The sequence below is a fragment of the Cololabis saira genome, chromosome 10 (assembly GCF_033807715.1).
Source record: "Cololabis saira isolate AMF1-May2022 chromosome 10, fColSai1.1, whole genome shotgun sequence".
Classification (NCBI taxonomy): domain Eukaryota; kingdom Metazoa; phylum Chordata; class Actinopteri; order Beloniformes; family Belonidae; genus Cololabis; species Cololabis saira.
This window is the reverse complement of record NC_084596.1, coordinates 41,169,202-41,194,145: the sequence shown is the minus strand read 5'-3', so window position 1 is coordinate 41,194,145 and position 24,944 is coordinate 41,169,202. Positions and strand designations below refer to the sequence as shown.

The 24,944-nt window shown below is 43.0% G+C and overlaps 1 protein-coding gene across 2 annotated transcripts; it reads right to left on the bottom strand.

Annotated features, from left to right (window-relative positions):
• On the bottom strand, positions 1–24,394 carry LOC133453069 (phospholipid phosphatase 3-like). Of its 2 annotated transcripts, none has more exons than XM_061732924.1 (6): positions 24,108–24,394; positions 12,781–12,935; positions 4,959–5,239; positions 3,742–3,799; positions 3,493–3,669; positions 1–2,916 (listed from the first exon to the last, which is right to left on the bottom strand). In XM_061732924.1, exons 1-6 carry the CDS (start codon positions 24,247–24,249, stop codon positions 2,800–2,802), a joined length of 930 nt encoding a protein of 309 aa, XP_061588908.1. In that variant the 5' UTR covers positions 24,250–24,394; the 3' UTR covers positions 1–2,799. The 2 variants fall into 2 exon arrangements, with proteins under 2 accessions (XP_061588908.1, XP_061588907.1); XM_061732923.1 differs by lacking the exon at positions 12,781–12,935 and adding an exon at positions 10,626–10,783.
• Positions 24,395–24,944: the final 550 nt, after the last annotated feature.

Sequence of the window (24,944 nt, the reverse complement as noted above, 5' to 3'; positions counted from 1 at the left end):
TCTCGGGTTTGTGTTTTTATTAAAGACATTTCATCTTTGACGCGTCTTACACTTTTTACCGTACAAAAATTTCACATTACAAAAATATTGAGAGGAAGGTTTTCTTTGTTATAAAAAAATGTAATAAAAGCAGTCCACTTGTGGAGCTTTGTTGTTCACTTCTTCACTGGATTACATGTGCTCCTTCAACAAGCACGTTGGACATGTACACAGGTCACGACGTAGTCATAGTGGGCGTTTCTGTCACACACACACACACACACACACGCACGCACACACGCACACAGTCATTTACAATACATGGCAGCACACAGCATCATAAAAGTCTTTATGATGGTGGTTCATATCTAAAAACGGACTTTCAGACAGTGGTTTATATAGTCATAACTACTTTCTTAATAAAACGTTACATTAAAAATCATGCAAACACACTAGACTTGTTCATCCGTGCAGAGGTCCGTTAGCAGCCCATGTGGATTATTTTAGAAGAATAAGAGTTACTAAGCATTTACAATGTGCCAGTATGAGTCATGGTACATATGAGACACCAGTACGAGAGTAAAGGCCGTGAGATTTGGACCACGGTGCTCCGGTCCGGGGTTTGTTATGTCTGCCGGAGCAGGTGCCTCTTCTCTGGCCGGGGGAGGATATAAACACTGAAATACATGGACTTGACATGAACATACACTGGCAAACACACACACACACACACACACACACACACACACACACACACACACACACACACACACACACACACACACACACACACACTCTGACCTAACACTGGTTCATGTAACACACAGTCGTTTCATTAAATGGCTCAGTGGGGGCTCGTCCTTGCCAGCAGAAAGAGGCCCGTATCCAAGAACACGCCCTTGCTGTACTTTCCACCTGCTGGAACTAATGTGCACCTTTCCGAGGGGAAACCCGGAATTATGCACAGCAGAGACGTTCAGGTGGGGACACACAACACGGAGCTGGACTGAAGCAGTGACGACGTTTACATGCAGTCAATAAGCCTTTTCTAACCGGAATATTAGCAAAAAACGGGTTTTGCACGGCCATGTAAACACCAATAACCCCTTTGAATAACTGGAATTTGCTCATATTCTGGTTTTTAAAAACCCGAATATGACCCCTGGGTTCCTCCTTTTCTAACTTGGTCACATTTACCCCCAACGCAGGGGTCGGCAACCCGCGGCTCTAGAGCTGCATGCGGCTCTTTAGCGCCGCCCTAGTGGCTCCTGGAGCTTTTTCAAAAATGTTTGAAAATGGAAATAGATGGGGTAGGGAAATATATACCGTATTTTCTGGACTATAAGCCGCACCTGCATATAAGCTGCATCCGCTCTATTTAAAAAAAAAGATCTGCAAGCCGCAGATATTTCTGTTGTTAGATTAGATATTTACTACATGTACAGAAGGATTTTGAACTGTAAATGATGTACATGTTTGTACCTAAATAGATCCTTTCCTAACAGTGTCTTAACACGGCAGCAACTTTGCTGATTAAAACGGGACAGAACCAAGAGAAAATAACCAGTATTTATTTATCTATTTATCTGTTTGAAATCTGCTTTTACCTACTTCTATCTGCTAAAGAAGAAGTAGCGTATTCTTCTTTGCATTTATTTTGTCTTAGTTTTGATTCTAATTCCGGTTAGAGCGCCCCGAGCGGTGGAAGAAAAATCCACAGAATAGCCGCACCTTTGTATAAGCTGCACGGTTGAAAACCTATGAAAAAAGTAGCGGCTTATAGTCCAGAAAATACGGTATATTCTTTTAATATGGTTTCTGTGGGACAGTGGTCCTCACTCCTGGTCCTGCATGTTTTTGATGTTTCCCTGCTCCAGTAAACCCTGATACAGATGACTGTGTCACCAACAGAACTGTGCAGACCTGGAGGAATGATTGGTGATGACCACTGATTAGAATCAGGTGTGGTGATGCAGAGAAACATCTAAAACATGCAGGACAGCGGCTCTGGAGGACCAGGAGTGAGGACCACTGCTGTAGGAGGACAAACATGACACAAACATTCTTAACGTTTTCCAATGCTGTAAAAATGTGTAGAATAAATATTAAATTTCAAGATTTACGTCAGAGCCTGCGACACACGCCAGCAGGGGGCGCCAGGCAGGTGGCTGTTGTGTGATTTTTTTTTACAACTCGAGTACTGGTCATGACGTTCTCCGTGCATCGCTGGTTTGATCCAGATATCCTAATGATTAATTACCATGTATACAGGGATAACCCTGTTAGCTCACGCATGGAAACACATTATTCCCAATGTTTCATTAATCGGAATATTGACCTTAACCCAAATTTTGACTGCATGTAAACGTAGTCAGTGCTACCGGTCACACACACCACACTCGTACTGCAGCTGGACTCAAGCAGCATCCTTCCTGATATGAAGCAACTTGTTGTCTTGTCTTTTAACGTCTTGGTGTGGCAGGAATACGAGTGCAGCTTCGTCTACAGCTGCCGTTCAGACGTTCTGCTTCCGGGTTAGTTCTGGCAGGAAGCCGGAGAGCCGAGGAACCTCCGGTAACTTTCACAACAGGAGTAGGAGGATAAAAGTTCCCTGCATGAAGAGATCAAATAAAATAAAACATGATGCGTGCCGCTCCCGTCAACATTCAAATGTTTGCAAATGGAGCTTTTCCACATCCTTCCCCCTGCAGTTTTCCAGAGTTTTCTATCACCGGGTGGTGATTAGTGGCTGTGGTAGTGATTCTGAGAGGGCGGGGTGGAGGACGCGGGTCCAGGACGGTGTCCGTGTCGCAGGCTTCTCTATGCTATGATGAGATGGCTGCTGATGTCTGCTGCAGGAAGGAGGTCCTTCTTCACCGGGGTGGGCGACAGCGCGGAGCGTCTTCTGGGTCTGAACAGGTCCGACACGTAGAAGGCCTGCAGGAGAGGAAACGGTTGGAGTCACTTCTGTGGAGCAGTGTTCCCCAACCTTTTCTGACCGGACCGGTTTAATGTCTGACAATATTTTCACGGCCCAATCTAAAGGTGTAGCTGATGAAAACTAAATAAAATGACAAGATCGGCATTAAAAACTCTGGGATTTCCTCTATAATAATAATAATAAATAATAAAACATCATTTTCGAAAAAATAAAATAATGGTAATGGTAAATTGTAAACTACCTTTAATATGAGTATTTCTATAAATGTGTTTTTATGTTTCTTTTCTCATTAACGTTATTTAAAGCCAGGCTTTTATTTTATTTGTTATATATTAAGGAGACCGATATTTAGTGCTTTTATTTTGAAGGCGTCTCACCGAGACCTTGTAAACATCCGGTGCTTCGGACTTTAACGGTTAAAGTTTAACGGCAGTAGAAAGTGTGTCTGCTAAGTGTCGGGAATGCTAAAGTGGTGCCTAACTGACACAAAAATCACCTGCTGATAAGTTTTCTTTGCAAATTTTATGCCGTATTTATGTATATAATTATTTATGGGCTGCAGCAGCACTCACGATGCAGTAGGCCACCAGGGCCCCCTGGACGAACCCGGCCAGCACGTCCGTGGGGTGGTGCTTGTGGTCGGACACGCGGGACAGGCCCGTGTAGAAGGACATCATGACCAGGGTGAACTGGGTGAGCGGGCGCAGCAGGCGCGCCCCCTGCCACGTGAAGCGGGACTGCAGGTAGAACTGGAGAGGGAGGGGGGGTTAGCAGCGGCAGGAGGAGGGAAAGGAAGGGATCAGGCGGTTTGAGGAACTCACCACGAGGTAGAGCATGGTGTACATGGAGAAGGACGCATGTCCAGAGAAGAAGGACTTCCTGAGAAGAGACACAAGTACTGTATTAGTAAATCCTGGGTTCCAGGAGGGACATTAAAGGTTGGGGGTTTTAGCCCCCGTCTTGGTTAAAACAATCAGGTTTGATTCAGTTTCTGCATCTGCCCCTCTAGTGTTGTTTCTGTCAGCCTGTTTCAATTTTAGTTTTAGTCTAGTCTTTGGGTCCAGCTATCATTTTAGTTTTTATTATTGGGTCTTGCGGGACCCGGCAGGACCCAATCCCAATGCAGCCCTCTACCACAGTGTGAACACTTCAATAATGCCGGGCAGACACTTTGCGATTGTCGGCTCGTTTTGAACCGACTTTCCAGTCGTGCAACTATTTTTTGGATCGGGCCGGATTTCTACCCAATTGTTGGTCGTGCCTCGTGCAGTAAACGTGGGGTAGCGACGAGAGATTAACACCTCACGACGAGAGATTAACACCTCATGACGAGCTCCCGATCACGAATGATTTGCTCGCAAGAAAATCAAACGTGTTTGAAATCCTGGTCGCTCCTCATGAAGGAATCGCACAGTTGAAGCAGCTACGACCCGATTGGACTCATCCTTTCACAGAGAGCATGCGCAATCTCTGATGTCACGTCAAAAACTATTATTTGTAGTTTAAAGTGTTGCAAATTCACATTACAAATCATGTTTTAATAGAAGATAAAAAAGGCCGCATTTCCCACGTCTGCCCAAACAAGTCCTTGTCCAATCACGACGTTGTCTAATCTTTTTTCATTTATCGCCACACAGAACTGCACAAATTGCTAAAGGATGATTTATGGTTCCGCGTTACACCAACGCAGAGCCTACGGCGTCGGGTACGGCGTCGATTTAACGCGGAACCATAATTTAGGCTTAAGGCAGCGTGTTTGTTTTTGCTGAGCATCTTCGGTGTCTCCCACTTCGGGGTTCCTCCTCTTCTACTTCTTTTTGACGTTGCAGTTCCAGTAACAGAAGTCCGACGTGAGGATTATGATCGTATAGTGTGAGCAGACGGGTCGCATCAGAGCATCGGGACGCACAGTGTGAGACCATAAATCGTGGGCTGTGAACTTTTGAACTCAGCGATCTAGTCATGCAGGTTGAGATGGGGCTGAATCAAACCATTTAAAATATCACACAGTGTATGCCCAGCTTAACCCAGCGAGTACCTGGCCTCCTGGACCTTGCTCTCCGGCCCCTGACACTGGTAGTCGGTGATGTAGCCCAGGGAGCAGTTGATGGTGGAGAAGTCGGGTTTGCACACGTCCAGGAAGTGAGGGCGCATGCGGCCCACGGAGACCTTGGCGATGTCGGTGAAGGACTGGCTGATGGCGCAGCCGAACACGAACACGCCCACCTGCTTGTAGAGGGCAGAGATGTAGGGGTTCCCCACGAAGGACTTGGAGCCCTCGCTGAGGAAGTAGATCCTGTAGCTCTCCCCGATGACGATCTGCAGGAACAGAGAGGCACGGCCATGACCGGAGGACACGGTTGGTGAGGCAGGGAGAGTTTATTTGTATAGCACCATTCAACACAAGACACAATTTAATGAAATAAAATGATAAGAAAAAAGGTAAAATGATAAAAAGCACAAGTTGTTAAAAAGTAAGGGCAGTAGAGTACAGCAGGTACATCTCATTCTTACACACTGCAAAAACTCAAAATCTTAACAAGAATATTTGTCTTATTTCTAGTTAAATATCTCATTTTTAGTCAAAAAAATGTAATTACACTTAAAACAAGACTCATCACTGGAAAAAAACAACAATTTTCACCTGTTTCAAGTAGATTTTTTAACTTAAAATAAGTAGAAAAATCTGCCACTGGAACAAGTTTTTTTGCTTGTAATGAGAAGATAAATCTTGTTCCACTGGCAGATTTTTCTACTTATTTCAAGTGGAAATTCACTTGAAACAGGTGAAAATTGTCAAATAACAAGTTATTTTTCTGGTAATGACTCTTGTTTTAAGTGTAATGAGATTTTTTGACTAAAAATGACACATTTTAACTAGAAATAAGACAAATATTCCTGGTAAGATTTTGGGTTTTTGCAGTGTGATCAGTAGTTTGTTACCAAATCCTCCCCAAACTGAGGTTTGAAATGCTTCTGTCCACAAAGAATCTGTAATATATCACACATTTCATTTGAAATACAAGGATTAAGGTTGAAATATACACCCTAAGGAATGTTTCTTTTTGACAAAAATTGCCTTTTGCACTACCATCTTTAGTACTAGTAAATCTTATTTATTTATGTGAACTTTTTAAGGAATGTCTTGTCTATCTGTTGTTTCTGCGCACTTTATATGTTTCACCGAGGGAAGTGGGAAACATCCTTTCGATTCCTTGTATGTCTTAACATGTGAAGAATTGACAATAAAGCTACTTTGACTTTGAAATTAATGCAAAGACGATGCTGTGACGGCGGTGTTTTATTTTGAAGCGGACAGAGGAGGGCAGCCATCGCCAACGTGAACGAGTGAGACGACTCAAACTGTCCACCGTGTTTCTCTAACGCGCGTAAATAAACGTCTGGGGGGGGGGGGGGGGGGGGCAGCCGTGACTCGAAACAGCTGTTCAAGCTCAAAAACGTCTCCCCACCCCCCGTTGTCTTCCAGCAGCTAAAGAAAGTGTTGAGGAGGAGTGAGAGGCGGGGTGGGGGACGTCCAGGGAGGAGGGTGACAAGGGAGCAGGACAGAGAGCTCAAGTATGCAGAAAGGAAAAGAGGAGTGAGATGTTGGGGGGTGGGGGGGGTGGGGGGGGGGGTCTGCTGCTGGTTCTAATCAAGAGAAACGCTGAGCTGGGCGACGTGTCTGATCCTGGGGCCCAGACTCCAGCGGGCGCATGTCGCGCGGGGGGGGGTGATGTGCGTTTGTTTTCCAGCTCTGGTTACTCCGGGCTGCGTTCATGTTCGCGTCCAGGTCTGAGCCCACATTCTTTCCAGGGGTGCAAAACGCTGCACACAGTGGGACAGCCCGTAATGAGATGCAACACGCTGATAGAGAGAGAGAGATCTGCTTCCACCGGCCGGGCCTTTAGAGCCGGCCCCACAACCATCCAGCTGTTTTCATGGGAGAGAAAGAGGAGAACATCTGGAGGCCTCGGCCCGACAGATTTAACTGTGCGGACGGATAAATGAATTTGCATGTAGGTGTGACAATAAAAGCCGAGGCCTAATGGAGGCAAGATGTTGATTTGTGGCTCGTGTCGAAGGTTTCGGTGTTTCAGACATGTTTTTCCTTTTCCGCCAACAAAAATCATCATAAATTACAATCGCCTCCCTCTGTTTCTGGGCAACGTGGGGAACTGAATGACCTCATGTGTTTTTGTTTTTTTCCTTTGCTTTCTTCTGGTTCATAAAACAAAACCGCGGGCCAAGACGCTCTTAGAGGAGGGTGGGGGAAATCTGCCGGGGCGAAAAGGCACATCGGACTCCTTTTGTTCGGGGGTCCTGACCACAATTCCAACCCCACTGCTGGCGGGATTTAACCAGGCGACCGTAATGGGTTGCTCCTCTGCCAGGAGGACCGGAGCAGCTCCAGGTTCCGGGCCATGCGGCACGGCGGCGTCCGTCCGCCCGCTGAACCTGCAGGCCACTGCCCTGCGACACCAGCGTTGGTCACTGCTCAGTAAACGGACTTTAAAACGGACGTGGTGCTTGCAGCGGGTTCCTGGAGTCCGCTTGGGCCAGACAAAGGTCCCACTATTGTTGCTACGGTGTCACTAAGAGCGTTTCGTAAGCGCTAACCAGCTGGTTGCTAGGGTGTTGCTAGGGAGTTAGCAGTGCACGCACAAGACCTTTCTCAGGCTCACTTAAGCTGCTTTGAATGTGGTTTGCAGAAACGCTCCGAGCAGTCAGTAAATGTTAAATAACAATTACTCGCTTCATTTCAGCTAAAAGGGAATTCATTCAAGACTAATAGAAGTAAATCTAGACACCAACACTCACCAGTTTTCTTTTACTTGCACGCTTCCTTTCCTTTGCTTTTTCCTCATTGCTAAAGAGGAGTAATTACTTTTTAAAGAAAATATATCTTATTTCAGCAGAACTACGATACACCTGCTGTAGCAACAATTTTGTAATACTGTATTTGACCCGGTCTTTGTACGTTTTGACCGTATAGAAACGTAATTCTCGTCGGTTGTGTGAAATAAGACCTGGAAACAGGCATTGTGGCGTAGAATTGTTAAATTGGTTTAATTCACTGTACGAATTGTTACAGATTACTTTTGTAATACTGTATTTGACCCAGTCTTTGTACGTTTTGACCGTATAGAAACGTAATTCTTGCCATTGTAAGAATGAGATGTACCTGCTGTATTATACTGCCCTTACTGTTTAACAACTTGTGCTTGTTATTATTTTACCTCTTTTCTTATCATTTTATTTCATTTTATTTGTTATTTGGCATGACACGTGACATTAGATATTTCTAAAGAGTTGGAGGGGAAAGAGACAAGATGGGAAACCCAGAAGAGGACGTCAACAGAGAAAGGTTGTTGAGGAGGATTAGATTCAGTCATGGGGAGAACGTGGTGCTTCTGCTGGAGTCTCCAGCTCAACCAAACAGTTGGATTCACTGTTCTGACTCTGATGAGCAGAGATACCCGTCTGCTCACATGTCAGCTGGTGGATAAGGACCAGACAGACGAGCCGGGGGTTGGAGTCTAGTGAAAGATGCTGAAGTCTGTTGTCCATCAGTCATGTAGTGTGAAATCTGAGTAAAGGAGGCTGCGTCTTGTAGAAACTAGTCTGGACCTGGTCTGGACCTGGACCTGGTCTTGACCTGGTCTGGTCTGGGCCTGGACCTGGTCTGGACCTGGTCTGGACCTGGTCTGGGGCCGGATTCACCAATATGTTCTTAAGAACAATCTTAAGAAATGTCTTAAGATCTAAAATTAAGAAGTTCATAAGAAAGTTCCTAAGTGAAATTCCTCAATATTTTCTTAAGATCCATCTTAAGAACTGTCATTTCTTACGAATTTCTTATTTATCCTGCTTAAGAACTTCTTTAAATATGTCATTGCATTGCACGCACCAACAAACAACATTTATACAGGTAGTTTGGGTCTTAACCGTCAGTCACTCACTAAACATGGAGATTGGGGATTGAGATATTGGGGAAAATTAATAATGAACTACCACGCTAACTAACATGCTAACAAACAGTTAACAGGCTTGTTGTGTAATTAATTACAAAGTATATCCTCAAACTAGGACCTACTAGTCTAAACTTGTCTTTAAGACAGGTCAAGGTTGTCTTAAAGTTAAGAAAAAAGTCAAGAACAAATTTGAAGAAGAAACTTAAGAAGAAAGCCGAGAAAAATACTTAGGAACTTTTTTTGGAGAATATGACTTCTTCTCTTTTTTCTTCTTAAGACTGAACTTAAGAAAAAAATGACACTTAAGAAGATTTTTTTTCTTAAGAGTGTTTTGTGAATCCGGCCCCTGGTCTGGACCTGGTTTCAGCCAGTCTGCTGTGATTGTGTGGAGGAAAGGTGAGGAAAGGATGTACAGTACAAGTCTAATGGATCTGGCAGCCGGAAGTCATTGTTACACACACCATACTACGGTGGCCTGGAAGTGCAAAACACAACAGCAAAAGAGAAAACACAACAACAAATTGAAAAACACAACAACAAATTGAAAAACACAACGCTAAAAGAGAAAACAAAACAAATTGAAAAACAACGACAAATTGAAAAACACAAAAGAGCAGAAAGAGCAAAATAGAAAACACAACACATTAACCAAAACAGAAAGGGTAGGACCCTTTGAGCGACCTGACTCGTTGCTGATTGGATGAAGGAACATTTGACCCGGAAGTTCATGACTTAAAAACATGAGCGCCGATAGCGATAGCCTACTCGTTATTATCAAACAATATTTTGATGCAGGACACAAATATGATGTTATAGTCGACATGCTGTCGACTACTCACACATTAATATGAGTGTTAGAAAGCTGAAGACCCGTTTGAAAGATGCAGGGTTATTTAGAACAGTGATGAATCAAAATATTGTTTGATAATAACGAGTAGGCTATCGCTATCGGTGCTCATGTTTTTAAGTCATGTACTTCCGGGTCAAACATTCCTTCATCCAATCAGTGACGAGTCAGGTCTTCAAAGGGTCCTACCCTTTCTGTTTTGGTTAATGTGTTGTGTTTTCTCTTTTGCCGTTGTTTTTTAATTTGCCGTTGTTTTCTCTTTTGTCATTGTGTTTTTCAATTGGCCGTTGTGTTTTTCAATTTGCCATTGTGTTTTTCAATTGGCCGTTGTGTTTTTCAATTGGCCGTTGTGTTTTTCAATTGGCCATTGTGTTTTTCAATTTGCCATTGTGTTTTTCAATTTGCCGTTGTGTTTTTCAATTGGCCGTTGTGTTTTTCAATTTGCCATTGTGTTTTTCAATTTGCCATTGTGTTTTTCAATTTGCCATTGTGTTTTTCAATTTGCCGTTGTGTTTTTCAATTGGCCGTTGTGTTTTTCAATTGGCCGTTGTGTTTTTCAATTGGCCGTTGTGTTTTTCAATTGGCCGTTGTGTTTTTCAATTGGCCGTTGTGTTTTTCAATTGGCCGTTGTGTTTTTCAATTTGCCATTGTGTTTTTCAATTGGCCGTTGTGTTTTTCAATTTGCCGTTGTGTTTTTCAATTGGCTGTTGTGTTTTTCCATTTGCTGTTGTGTTTTTCACTTCCAGGCCACCGTACCATCCAGTCCCAAACACACATCCGACCTGAGGAACAGTGGGAGCAGGGTGAGGTGCTGCTAGTGAGTGTGAGCATCAGTGACACATGAGAACAGGACGATGACATTAGTGATCAGAGTGAGGTGACTTACAGACAGGATGGTGATTAGAATGCCGGCGGCGCTAAGCACCCCGTCGCTAATGGTGTCTCCGCTTTTGGCCGGGTATTTGATGGACTCATCGTCGCAGTAAAACCCTCTACGGTAAGGCTGAACAGCGCTGGTCTCAATGACCAAGAAAGGCAGGCCGGCTAGTGTGAGGAAGCAGTGAGCAGCACAGAGGGGGACAGGGGGGTGGGGGGGTGAGGGAGAGACATGGGGGTGCTCGGTTAATGACACAGATCACAGAGGCGGTGGGTTCCAGCAGGAGGCGACGGGAGCATCAGGGAGCAGCTGAGTTCATCGTGTGGCGACGGAGCGTCACTTTGGATCAATCACTGAGGGTCATGAACGCTTCACCTCGCTGTCATTTCCCCAAGACTAAGATGTTAGGTTTCCACTGACCCCTCTTCTCTCTTGGTGTTATTTTATTGTGGCAAATACTTTACTGATACAGTGTTGAATCTTCCAAGGTTCCACACAATAAACTGGATTATCTACGGAAGAGTATTAGGGCCAGGCAGGAGGAACATTTTTTCATCATGCACTTCGAAGTCGAAATGTCGAGAAAAAAGTTGAAATGTCGAGATTAATGTTTTAGTACAATTTTGAGAAAAAAGTCGATATCGATTTGAAACACATATCACATATATGCAGTTGCATAACTTCAGAAACGTCCCCTTAACGTTCCACTCCAAGGATGTAAGTTAGTTAGTTAGTTACGGCTGCTGCTGCAGAGCTGTCAGTCACTCTGCTAACTGGATTTGATGGAGAGGAGACATTTCCACTTTATTCACAAAATTTCGACTTTATTCTTAAAATTGTATTTCAACATTAATCTCGACATCTCGACTTTTTTCTCAAAATTGTATTTCAACATTAATCTCGACATTTTGACTTTTTACTCGAAGTGCACAATAAAAAAGAATCTCCCCCTCTCAAATATTTTTTCTCCTGCATGGCCCTGATACTCTTCCGTATATTATCTGGAGTTTTCTTTTTATAAATGGAAAACATTTGATTAAACTGGAATATACTAAATGACAATCTAACTCAAGTATTTAATCAGATTACGTTTTCAGAGTTGAGCTACTAGTGCGTTATTAATGGTTTAGAGCGTAAGGGTGGCTTAAATATGAAGAGACACATCTGCCAGTATTTGTCATATAAATACCTCAAATCCTCAACTAAAGTTTCATAAATGTGACCATCCTACTGATGAAAGGTCCAAGAAATCCAGTAAAGAAGGTTCCAGTTAAAACAACCCTCTGACTATTACTGGATGGTGAAGAGGGTAAGTTACGTGAAGGAGGGATGTCATAATCAACAGCTATTTGGAACATCTGATTGGTCTTAAAATGTAGTTCCAGTTGATGGGGTGGACAAAGTCCCCCCATCACCCAACAGGGGAAGATTTTTTTTATTGTGCACTTCGAGAAAAAAGTTGAAATCTCGAGATTGCTGAAATACAATTTCAAGAATAAAGTCGAAATTTCGACTTTTTCCTCGAAATAGTACTTCAAAATTATTCTCGGCATTTCGACTTTTTTCTCAACATCTCGACTTTTTTCTCGAAATTGTACTTCAACATTAATCTCGACTTTTTTCTCGACATTTCAACTTTTTTCTTGAAGTGCATAATGAAAAAAAAATCTTCCTCCTCTAAAATATGACTTTTATTTTTCTCCTGCCTGGCCCTAACACTCTTCCGTACAGTCGCTCACATGTGGAAGTTGATTTGTATGGACTGAGAATGTAAATTAAGATGTTGCCTGTACAAACAGACCTTTCTGCAAACTTTCTGGCATTTTATAAAATAAACCATTATTCATTCATTTAAAGGCAGAAGCATTTAACATCCTCTGCTATTTTTTCCTTGATTAATTTAGGAATAATCTTTATTCAACCAATGGAAACCAGAGTCTGTTGTAAATAAATCTAAAGCTTGAGGATCATTTTATGTGGAAAAGGGTTGGCAGCGAGGTGCTGCATTCATGACTTGCAGTCAATGAGACACAGCCGCCGAGTCTGAGTCAGAGCCTGCGGATCCCATTAGATCTGCTGTTTTATCAGCGGCCAGCCGGTGATGAGCGGAGCGTGCTCCGGCCTCTGCTCCCCCGTCCTCCCGCCCGACCGCACCGGGACTTACTGAGGCCACGGGCACAGCGGTGCCCACGGCGGTGAGCGCGGCGGTGGACACCGTGCTGTCCTTATAGGGCAGCCGGATGCTGCTGTCGCTGCAGAAGAACCCTCTCTGGTAGGGCGGGAAGGGGAATTTGTGCAAAAACACCCCGACCAGCACCACTGCATGGTTGGACACATACACGAGCACACAGGTGAGGCAGGTTCTCACACATTTCAATGAGTAAAACCAACATATCAAACAATTATCCAGGAAATGCATTAAGGTTACCGTCATTATTAGGCCTGTGTTGAAACAATCCATTTTCTGATTCTAAATCGATTCTCATATTCATTCCTAAAAATCGATTTGTATGTCTAAAGATCTTCTTTTTTTTTCATCATTACATTACCACCTTTGGTATTTTTTTGTTTATGCCCCAAAAAAGGAATGTTTTGGTGGACACCAGAATAACTGCTGCCATGTTTTTGCCTTTAAATAAGTTTAAAGCTATGAAAACATGGTTATAATTGCATAAATTGTCTATATTTCATTACTTTATTTACTGGCTTAGGGTTACATTTGCATAAAATGCTAAAACCCAAATTCTCAAAAATTAAAAAAAGACCGAAATGGAAAAAATAAAAACAATATGGGAAAAAATAAAACAGATTTCATCCGTCTCTGTTTCCTCCCTGGATCTGTTTGGTAATTCTGACCCACATGATGTTTCTGAAAGCAGTTCTATCAGCATTCTGGGAGCTGATTGGTCCTTACAGCATCATTAGCTGCAATACTTGCTGTTGAATCTCAATATAATACTAGTATTAATATGTTGCAGAACTACACAGTCATATGATTCATGCAACAGCTCAAAAAACTGTTTTAACAACACTAACCCAAATCAATATCAGAATCAAACCAGATCAAATCAAATCTTTATAATCGATTCTGAATCTTAAGAATCGGAATCGAATCTTGACATTTGAATGGATCCCCAGCCCTGGTCATTATCACTTCCAGCTCACCAACTTAGTAGAAAAATAACAAAATCAGACTAATTAAAATCCCCCGAAGTGATCTGTTTGAAAGATAATGGTATCATCATGTGCTGCTCAGTTACTGATAAAGTGAAACGAGCCATTGTGGACAAACACCAGCTATCAGTCTTCCTTCCTTTCCAGACGAGGCTTTTCAAGTGCACTTAAAAGGGCCGTTCTGAAGGCAGCTTGGGGGTGTTTGCATTAGAGCGCTTTAGTGTCTTTAAACACTTAGGGTGATGGGAAAAGAAAATCACATCCATCTCTCAATAAACCGCGTGGATGCAAGTCTGCGCGGGTCCGAAGGGACGGGTTATTTGGCCGGTATTAAGGCCTCTCTGGGAGACTTTGATATTCGAGGGTGCCACCGGACCCAGGAGAGGCCTCAAATCTTGGGCAGAACTTGGAAAACACACGTTCAAAATCACTTCAAAGTCGTGTTTAACTTTCAAGTCCTTGAGTCAATCTGAGATCCTCAGATATGAAGAAAAACAAGCAGAATGGTGGTGGTGGAGGTGGAGGTGGAGGAACAATTTCTCAAACCAAATGTCAACACATGCTTCAGCGGCTGAGCCCCTTAGCCCGTTAAACCCCCCACCCAAACACACACACACACACACACACACACACACAGCCGACTTCTGCCTTTGAACGGCCCACTGGTTGAGCTCGGGTTGCAAACACAAGGTTCTGGTTGCTCTGGGAAATCCAGAGCGCCAGACCTTCCCTGCACATTCAGCAGGATTCACATCGCTGGCTCTCTTGCTTCCTCTTGTTTTCCAAACATTCACTTGGACTTGCGTGACATTCCGCTCGAAGTGAGACCAAAGAAAGAGAAATAATTTGGTGAGATGTCTTAATACTTCTGTGACTGTATAAATATACGCCGCTGTCCGGCGAGATGGATCCTTGAACGCCTGACGCCTTCGGCTCGTTTTTATCTGACGGAGCAACACGGGCTGTTGATGCAAAGAAAGAATGAAAGAGGGAGAGAGAGAAAGAGAGAGAGAGAGAGAGAAAGGAAAAATGGACGAGGCTGTGAATGTGAGACGTGAAACACACTGCCCTGGAGCTGTGACCCCTGCAACCGCCTTTAAACACATTCACAGACTCAGAATACCCACAAACCCCGAGGCACCGGAGGCACCGGCCAGAGATCGACGGGGAGAGACGGCTTCGGACTGATGAAATAAACACCCACGCATCTTAAAACTTAAACTGTGGCCCAACAGCAAAGATCTCTGAGAAGAAATGCTCTGCTAAATTAATTATGCTTTAATTACCTGAGATTAGGAATGGGTGATATTTTACCGTTCACGATAAACCGTCAAAAAAATTCCCCACGGTAAGAATTTGTCATCTCACGGTAAAAACGATAAATTCCTGTTGATGACGTTTTTGTGTAAAGCTGATTTATGGTTCTGTGTTAAATCCACGCACAACGTACGTGAAGGAAGGAAGGAAGGAAGGAAGGAAGGAAGGAAGGAAGGAAGGAAGGAAGGAAGGAAGGAAGGAAGGAAGGAAGGAAGGAAGGAAGGAAGGAAGGAAGGAAGGAAGGAAGGAAGGAAGGAAGATATGAGCCAGAAAGAAAGAAAGAAAGAAAGAAAGAAAGAAAGAAAGAAAGAAAGAAAGAAAGAAAGAAAGATATGAGCAAGAAAGAAAGAAAGAAAGAAAGAAAGATATGAGCAAGAAAGAAAGAAAGAAAGATATGAGCAAGAAAGAAAGAAAGAAAGAAAGAAAGAAAGAAAGAAAGAAAGAAAGAAAGAAAGTTTGATGAGGTTTTTGTGTAACAAACATGGAGGATCTGAGTCATTCCAGTTTTGCAGTACAGGTGTAACTCATTTAATTGGTTTTTATTAATTCAATTTAATTGGTGTAGTTTAGTAGTATTTAGTATCTTTTAGAGCAGTGTTTTGGCTCCAAAGACTGAATGTGGTGATAGATTTATAGTTACAAAGGTGGAGTTGAATTGGTATTTTTTTTATCGACATTTTTATCGTTATCAGGATAAATGCCAGAAATTACCGTGATAAATTTTTTAGTCCATACCGCCCATCCCTACCTGAGATTAAATAAGAACGGCAACTATTCCAGTTACTCTGCCTTTTATTACCTTCGCTTATGATCCCAAAGTCTTTTACTGTCTTTTCTCCTCATTAAGCTACTCGTGTTTTCTGAGGTTATTTTCTCTGAAAGTGTTCAACAGTAAGGAGTCGTCGTTGTTTCTCAGCTTCAAAACTTTTCCCAGCCTCCCTGCTGGTGTCGGCCCAGTTCCCAGAGCACTCCCATTCCTCATGTTTGCAAAATAAACCTGAGGTTTCTCTCGTGTTGTTGGAAACTGCACGGATGTCCAAGGACAACATGAGGGCTTGGAGGCGTCACACGCTGCCATCGCATCTCCACCTACTTTTCTGCACCAATGCTGCCAAAACATTAAAGGTGAGTGACCTTTGTTCAAAGGTCACTCACAACACGGGTCGCACTCATGACGCTGGTGACGTTTCTGTCACATAATGTGACGTTCTGAAGCCTAAATGTCCGTTTCCCTCCGTTTACAAGTAAACGTGAAGACGGGAGTTTTAGCAAATCTCCACTTTGGCCGGAGTTTTCAGAAATGATCGTTTTCGGTGACTTTGAGCTTCGTTTTCGTTTAAACGAACGGCCTAAACGCACGAAAACACCACCGTTTTTGCTACATGTAAACGGGGCCTCAGTCCAACTCATGTCCTACTGCGTCTGGAGACCCAAAACAGGAACTTTCAAATCCGTTTCTAAAAACGAGCCAGTGTTGGGGGGTGAGAGGACGCACCGACTCACTGATACCCAGACTCCTGGCCGTATCTGCGAGGATTTGGGATACTGGTGTCAGTTAGAGTTGGGCGATATATCGAGTATACTCGATGTATCGCGGCTTCTACTCGCTACTCTACTTCTACTAGCCGCGGGCATTAAATTACAGGCTTTTCTCACTCTCTCGTCTCGTCTCTCCATCTCTGAGACATAAAACAAGCGCACCTTGTTACATACGTCGGTCACATACGTGCATCGTCATACGCCCAGCAGAAAGGTAGCGGCTGCAGGTGTCGGCGCTGCTGTCCGGGACCGCTGGTCAGTTCTACCTAACCTTCCCAAACTCGGCCTGTTTGAACCATGAGCTCATCCGCGTGGTTGCTACGCAAGCCGGACTCTTTTCAAAGCAAACTGGGGCGGTTTAGTAAAGACGGGAGGGGATGTTTTCTCCTCGCACGACGTGCACGGCTCTCCGGAGAGCCGAGGAGCCGCTCAGTGCGACACGTCGAGCCTTTCTTTTCCAGAGCTGAGAAACGTCACCTAGTGTTGCTTAAATGTGGCCACATGAAATCAATCACTATCATCAAAACAAAGTCAAACAAGACTATATGACATCATATTTCTAAAAGTAAGTGAAAGTGATGCAAAGTAAAGGAGGAGAAGATGAAACATTGCAGTCCCTACACCTAAAATTAGTTTTAATATAAAGGTGCTGTAAAGGCCCTCCTGCTCAGAGCAGCTCATCCTGGTAAAACCAGGTAAAACCAGGACAAACCGGGACCAGAACATGTTCTTAGCAGATGTTCTTCAGACGGGGTGTCAGAGATGCAACGTGCACTTTCTGTTTTGAAATGACACTTTTTATGTTTGTGCCACTCACTGCTTAATAACTGTTTAATAAATACAGTTTTGGTAAATTTGACTTATTCCCCCTTTTTGCATGAAAGTTTAAAATTAGCATATGTTAATGCAGTATGAACAAGAATATCTAAATGTAGACATGTAGAATCATCATACTGGTGTGATTGTAGCATCAAAGTGTTAATTTAAGGCTAAGACAAAATATCGAGATATATATCGTGTCTCGTGACATGACATGGCCTAAAAATATGGAGATATTAATAAAAGGGCCATATCGCCCAGCCCTAGTGTCAGTATTGTGTGACGATCCATCCCAGGGGCCTCCCAGCCCTCTGGTGCTGATGTTGGACCTGCTTATGCAAGGAATCCTCTTTGCACAGTGAAGTTTAAAATGGCCTTTGTGAATTTCACACTGTTCTGGAGTGTTAAACAAAGCGGCCTCTGGCCCCTGTGCTTGTATTGGCTATTGGTTTTGGATTGCACTTCTATTTGTGCAGCAGGTTCTTCTCCAGTTAAGAATGCGCACAGGGAGCCTGCAATAGGTTGTCCGGAGTGTGAGAAACAATCATACTCGAGAAACGCATGAATGAGCAACTTCTTTGACCACAAAGAAGTAAAGTGATCTTAGGACAGGCACTAGCTGGAAATGAGTTGAAACAATTGCACAACTTTTTCCAGCTGGGAATAGCGGATTAAAAAGGAAAAGGTCTTCATTTTCTCCTCTAAACAGAACATGAAGCAAGTCATTGCTGGATTTTTAGTTTCTCACTGTTCTTTTAAAGAAATCTTGGAAGAGATTTTTAGAAAATACAAAAAACCAGAGCAACTTCTGACCCTCCCAGACAATCACAACCAGGCCCTGTCCTCCAGGCGAGCTCCTTTGTTTGTCTTCCCCGTTTGCTCGTCCCCCTGCCCCCCTGCATCTGTCTCTCAGTGCAGTATCAGCAGAGAGCACGGCATCTTGGGATTTCCCCCCTTCGCAGCCTCTTCCGCCCTTCCAGAAAGTAACGGTATCCGAGAAGGGGGAGGGGGTCTTTGTCATGCCAACGACAACACCTACTGGCAGACGTGAATACGTATTTTACATCGGCTCAACATCAGAGACGGCAAGAACAAGCCGCATAGCTTGGAAGAGAGATCTTTTTCAGATTAGATCTCAGCCTCCACATCAGATATATTTGACTCACTTTTCCTCTGAAGCGGTTTCTTTTTGTTTAAATTGAATCAGCTGAGGTGTTCCGACTTACATAAGCAAACACGGCCAATGAAGATGACCTTTTCAGTACATCACTGAGGGCATGTTATTACGTCTGGCATGGAGCTGTAGTTTGTGGAAACTAGAATGAACGTACCAGGCTCACGCTGAATTAAACGCTCCCCATATTCTGGAGGCCTTCGCCAAAAACCGAGTGTGACTATTAAAACAAACATGCACACTTTTTCCACTTGCAGGGATCCCTCACTGTCTCACTGCAGGAATATGTGCGTACGTCCATGTCTGAGGTGGTTGTGGAGTACACACAGATGCTGTTGTTTTTACCCATGGACACACGGGCCGGCATGAGCGCCGCTGCAGAACGGAGCACCCGAGTCTGCCGGCTACAGCACAGAAATAACCTCTGCCCTCAAGCACTGGTGGATAGGCACACTGCAAAAACTCAAAATCTTACCAGGAATATTTGTCTTATTTCTAGTTAAAATGTCTTATTTTTAGTCAAAAAATCTCATTACACTTAAAACAAGAGTCATCACCAGAAAAATAACTTGTTATTTGACAATTTTCACCTGTTTCAAGTAAATTTTCACTTGAAATAAGTAGAAAAATCTGCCAGTGGGACAAGATTTATCTTCTCATTACAAGCAAAAAATCTTGTTCCACTGGCAGATTTTTCTACTTATTTTAAGTGAAAATCTACTTGAAACAGGTGAAAATTGTTGTTTTTTCCAGTGATGAGTCTTGTTTTAAGTGTAATGAGATTTTTTTTTACTAAAAATGAGACATTTTAACTAGAAATAAGACAAATATTCTTGTTAAGATTTTGAGTTTTTGCAGTGCAACTGTTTATCTTTACTTTGCTGCTTACAAATGAAGGAGTTTGGTTCAGCATCATTGAACTATTGCTCATAAATTATAACACACTTGTAAGTTTACAGTGTCACCCACTCCTGAACCGTATATGCAGCATCTTTTTGACGAAAAAGCTTTAAACTGACAGGATTCAGACGACGATGAATCATATACCTCCCACTAGGGGAGTTTTTACCTGCCATTATTTAAGTTATGTTTATGTGATAATTGCTCTGGGGGTTTATGATCTGGGTCTATGGAAAGATCCTAGTGACAACTTCTCTTGTAATAGACACTATATAGATACAATTGAATTGATTTGAATATACTTAATCTGTAAATGGAAGTTGTTGTAAGGAGAATCAACATTTTGTTTTCAATATTGACAATCAAACTTTTATTTTCAAATACTGACATAACTTCCTGAGGCCTTAATGATTTCTTTTTGTACATGGTTTGGTTAAAATAGCTTAACCCTTGTGCTGTCTTTGGGTCAAGGGAGGGTGAAGGGAGAAAAGAAGGAATGAAGGAAGGGAGAAAAGATGGAAGGAAGGAAAGAAGGAAGTAAGGAAGAAAGGAGAAAAGAAGGAAAGAAGGAAGGAAGTAGGTAAGGGAGTAAGGAAGGGAGAAAAGATGGAAGGAAGGGAGAAAAGGAAAGAAGGGAGGGAGGAAGGAATGGAGAAAAAGAAAAGAAAGAAGGGAGGGAAGAAGGAAGGAATGGAGGAAAGAAGGAAGTAGGAAAGGGAGTAAGGAAGGGAGAAAAGATGGAAGGGAGGAAAGATGGAAGGAAGGGAGAAAATAAGGAAAGAAGGAAGTAGGAAAGGGAGTAAGGAAGGGAGAAAAGATGGAAAGAAGGAAGGAAGTAGGAAAGGAGTGAGGAAAGGAGAAAAGATGGAAGGAAGGGAGAAAGGAAGGAAAGAGTGGAGAAAAGGAAAGAAGGAATGGAGAAAAGGAAAGAAAGAAGGGAGGGAAGAAGGAAGGAATGGAGAAAATAAGGAAAGAAGGAAGTAGGAAAGGGAGTAAGGAAGGGAGAAAAGATGGAAAGAAGGAAGGAAAAGCAAAGAAGGTAATAAAGAAACGAATGATGGAAGGGAGGTAGGAAGAAAATGGAGTAAAGGAGGGTAAAAAAGGAGGAAAAGAAGAAGGGAAGAAGGAAGGAGAGAGCACGGCAGGAGGAAAGAAGGATAGAAGAATTGGGTCATTTTGACTCAAAGACAGCACAAGGGTTAAAGATTTGACCCAACAGCTTTCTTTTCAACAGAACTTTACAGCTCTGTTTAAAGCCGCTGGTTTTAGGGGTGGAGTCAGACAATGGTCTTGACTCCACCCCTTCCCATCCTTGAACATGTAACCAAGCATAAAAGCTTCAGCTTGAATTTAGCACTGAGGAAAGAATTGAACCCCGGAAGTTGGATGATTTGAAAAAATATAGTACTAGAAATTATATTTATGTAAAGAAGATAGAATGTGAGCTAAAATATCTAAAATATTATGGTTCAAATGTCCATTTTAAAATCTATCAAAGTAACCAGGGCTGGCTTTGTTACAGGCGGGGAGGCTGGATGTTCCTCCCACCCTGGTCTGTGATGTCACAGAACCCTGCAAATATCTGGACAGATCATTGCATGAGATTTCCTGACTCAGCCTCCCTGAAAGTAAGGTACGGTACCGGGTTCGGGGTTTCTTTCCATTGGTAGTAACTTCAGACACCAAAACATATCAAAAAATTGAGTGTTTTAGGCTTCAACAACTTGTAAGATCAAAAGTTGGATGTTTTTTGGACTGGCACCCGGTGACACACTTTTGCTCTTTTTGAGTGAGCACGCCAAGTCTACCGATTTCAAAAGTTGGGTGAACTCATGGTAGAAATCATAAAAAGATCAAGTATCCTCCTGCTAGGCCTGTTTTGAAAAAAATCCATTTTTGATTCTAAATCGATTCTCATTAATTCCTAAAAATCTATTCGTGTGTCTAAAGATCGATTTTTTTTCATCATTACATTACAACTTTTGCTGTTTTGTTGGACGCAAGAATAATTACTGCCATGTCTTTTGCCTTTAAATATGTTTAAATGTATGAAAACATTAAAGTTTTCAGTTATAATTGCATAAATTGTCTATATTTCATTACTTTATATACTGTTTTGGGGTTACATGGAAAAAATTTAAACGGAATATGTTAAAAAATAAAACTGATTTCAAACGTTTGCTTTCCTGGATCTGTTTGGTAATTCTGCCCCAGGATGTTTCTGAAAGCAGTTCTATCAGCATTCTGGGAGCTGATTGGTCCTTACAGCATCATTAGCTGCAAATACTTGCCGTTATGTATTAATATGTTGCAGAACTACAGTCATATAATTCAGGCAACAGCTCAAAAAACAGTTTTAATAAAACTAAACCAAATCGATATCAGAATCGAATCGGATCAAATCTTGATAATCGATTGAGAATCTTAAGAATCAAATCGAATCATGACATTTGAATGGATCCCCAGCCCTGCGTCCTGCAGCAGCGTAATGTAAACTGAGCCCCATCACCCCACCGGGGACCAGTTCCAGCTAATCCTGAGTCAGGATGATATTTCCCTCCGGTTTTCTGGCTGATATCAGCTTTACCGACACTCACGCTCCACAGGGAGTAAAGTAACTGGAAATGCACGAGAGAGCGGGACGACCAGAACCCTGGAGGCAGACAGAACTCCAGTCATTGTGCAAGAAAAGAGGAGATGAGGAGATTGCTAGGTCTGGCCTGCCATTTCCTCCTTGCGGGCATTCCCTTTGAACCACATGTTTAGCCAGAAAGAAAGAAAAAAAACACATCTTTGGTTTGTTGACAGCTTTCTATGTCGGAAGTACACAGAGACAAATGAAGGGGATTTACCCTCCACAGACATGAAAACTAAATATAGCCCCTCGGGAAAACGTTGGTTTACTCTGCAAACCCTCCATTCACTAACAATAGCTGGGTTTCCCAGGAGATTGCAACAGTTTTTATTTTAGAGCTGAAAACTACAGCGTCGCTTGTAATCGCACTTTAACTCCCACGGAACGACGCTCTGGAAGCATCTGGCCGTGTGTATTATGTTTCGCCCGCAGTTATTACTTGAGCAGAGTGTGTGCAGCTGCTGAACTTCACAGGGGCCGGACTGATCGACGTGCACACACTCTCGGGGCTGACCTTTTCACCACTTCCCTTAATTATGCCACTCAGACCGGCGTGTTATGCCAGATGTTCACATCAGAAGGATTCCTGCTCTGGAGGAATGCAAACCATTCTGGAAAATATAAGAAGTCCAAACACAGCTCTTTACAGTACAGGTGTGGCCAGACGGGGAGGAACCCGTCCCCCCCCCTCTCCATCCCGGAGAACCTTATTAATGACTTTCCCCCCCCGAACCCTTACGTTTCTGGAGGTCCAGGAGCTCCATCACATCTCAGGCAGCTTTTTCTTACAACCGCACAATGCAATTAACTATTTCTAAGAGCATTTAAAGTGATGCTCATTTGTTTCCCAGGGTCATGTCTTTGAGCAAGGCACTGCCACAGGTATGTCATTTCAATCATCTCTAGTCTGCACCTCAAGTACATGTAGCCTCCACTGGACTAGGTATAATTATAATTAACATTTTCTGTTTTATATAGGTCCAAACTGGGGTGGTCATCCAGATTTAACCCCACCTGGGTGGGTGTTGGTGGGGGAAGGTTGTACACTGATTTCTGGCCTCCGGCAGGAGGGTCCCCCCTTATGATCCAGGTCCTGGTCCAGGTTTCTTCCCTCCTAAAGGGGAGTTTTTCTTGCCACTGTTTGGATTAAGGTTTTTCTCCCACTAGGGGAGTTTTTACCTGCCATTGTTTATGTAATAATTGCTCGGGGGTTTATGTTCTGGTCCTCTGGAAAGCGCCTAGAGACAACTTCTGTTGTAATAGACGCTATATACCGGGTTACTACACATTTTACAAGGTCAAATTCAAGCACTTTTCAAGCACTTTCAAGGGTCATTTTCAAAATCTTCAAGCACCTTATCGCTGGGGTAAAATATCCACAGGAATATATATACTCATAATTATTTTTTCCGCTTTTTATCACAATTATGTACATTGTATCATGCTGTAAACATCTAGTTATGTTTTATCTTACTGATTTTATTTCTCCTTGTAATAACTAAACTATACAGTCTGATCCCAATTTTGTGAAAGACACAGAGTTATCATTTCAAGCACTTTCAAGCACTTAAACTAAAATTCGAGCACTTTTCACAACATTGAAATCCAAGCACTTTCAACTAGGATTTCAAGCCCCCGTAGGAACCCTGTATATAAATAACATTGAATTGAATAAGAACATCGCAGAAAACAGCCTTTGGAGCTGGTTTCCATTACAATTACTGGCTCCAATCAACTAAAACTTGATGTCAGTTTTCATTCAAGTGACATTTGACATGAGAAGCGTCTTAAAAACAACTTATTTTAAAAAGTATTTTCTTCCCAGGTGCTGTGATACAGGTAAAGCGCGCATGCGCACTAGAGGGATGAGGTGCGGGTTCGAACCCCGCACCTCTCCCGCAGGAACAGACGGACAGACGGACAGGACTCTCACCCAGAAACAAGCAGAAGAGGTCCACCCCGACCAGCAGCCTCCTCCTGCCCAGCTCTTTGCAGTTGTTGTTGTTGTTCACGCAAGTCCCGCCGTTCTTCGCGTCGGCTGCCATCGTCTTCTCATAAATCAGGCAGCGGTGCATTTAACCCGCTTTACTGAGCTGCTAACGCGGGGAATTCAGTCCTGTTGCTTCAGCTTCACTTGTTAGGAGTCTAGAGAGGAAGAGTCGTGCAGGTCTGCGTCTGTCGGCGGTGTGGCTCGCTCCTTTCTAACATCTCCTCTTCCTCTCCTCCTCCTCTCCTCCGGGCTGCCTGGGTCCGACCAGGCCCCGCCCCGTGCATCAGACCACGCCCCTGGTCACGCCCCTAGACACGCCCCTGCATCAACGGGACTTCAGGGCCCAGTCCAGCCGAGGATTGGCCTATTATTCCCACTTTGGAGCTACCACATACTTGTAGGGCCACCTTGAGGAGGAAAAACAACACATTTGTAGAAATTATGTCAGGGTATGTCAGGCAGAGAGGTGTCAAAAGAGGTGCTCTGCAGAAGTGTCTTCAGTATTCACATTCATTACTCAGGTAGAAATATAGATACTAGAGTTTAAAAATACTCCTGTAGAAGTTGAAGTATCAACTCAAGTTTTTTACTCAAGTAAAAGTATAAAAGTACTGGTTTCAAAACTACTTAAAGTATAAAAGTAAAAGTAATGTAAGGGGGAAAAAAGCCATTGAAAATGAATGTATCTTAGTATAATGCAAATATATTAAAGAACCATATATGTGTACTATTGAGCATTAACATGTGTTTCAGAGAGCAGACGTGTACAAACCAATAGAG

Excerpts from the sequence above, each read along its gene's own strand:
- LOC133453069 (XM_061732923.1), bottom strand. The coding sequence starts at position 24,249 with ATGCACCGCTGCCTGATTTATGAGAAGACGATGGCAGCCGACGCGAAG. Across the intron at positions 10,784-24,107 it reads CCTCTTCTGCTTGTTTCTGG|CCGGCCTGCCTTTCTTGGTC; the intron begins GTGAGAGTCCTG and ends TCCTCACACTAG. Across the intron at positions 3,670-3,741 it reads ACACCATGCTCTACCTCGTG|TTCTACCTGCAGTCCCGCTT; the intron begins GTGAGTTCCTCA and ends CTCCCTCTCCAG.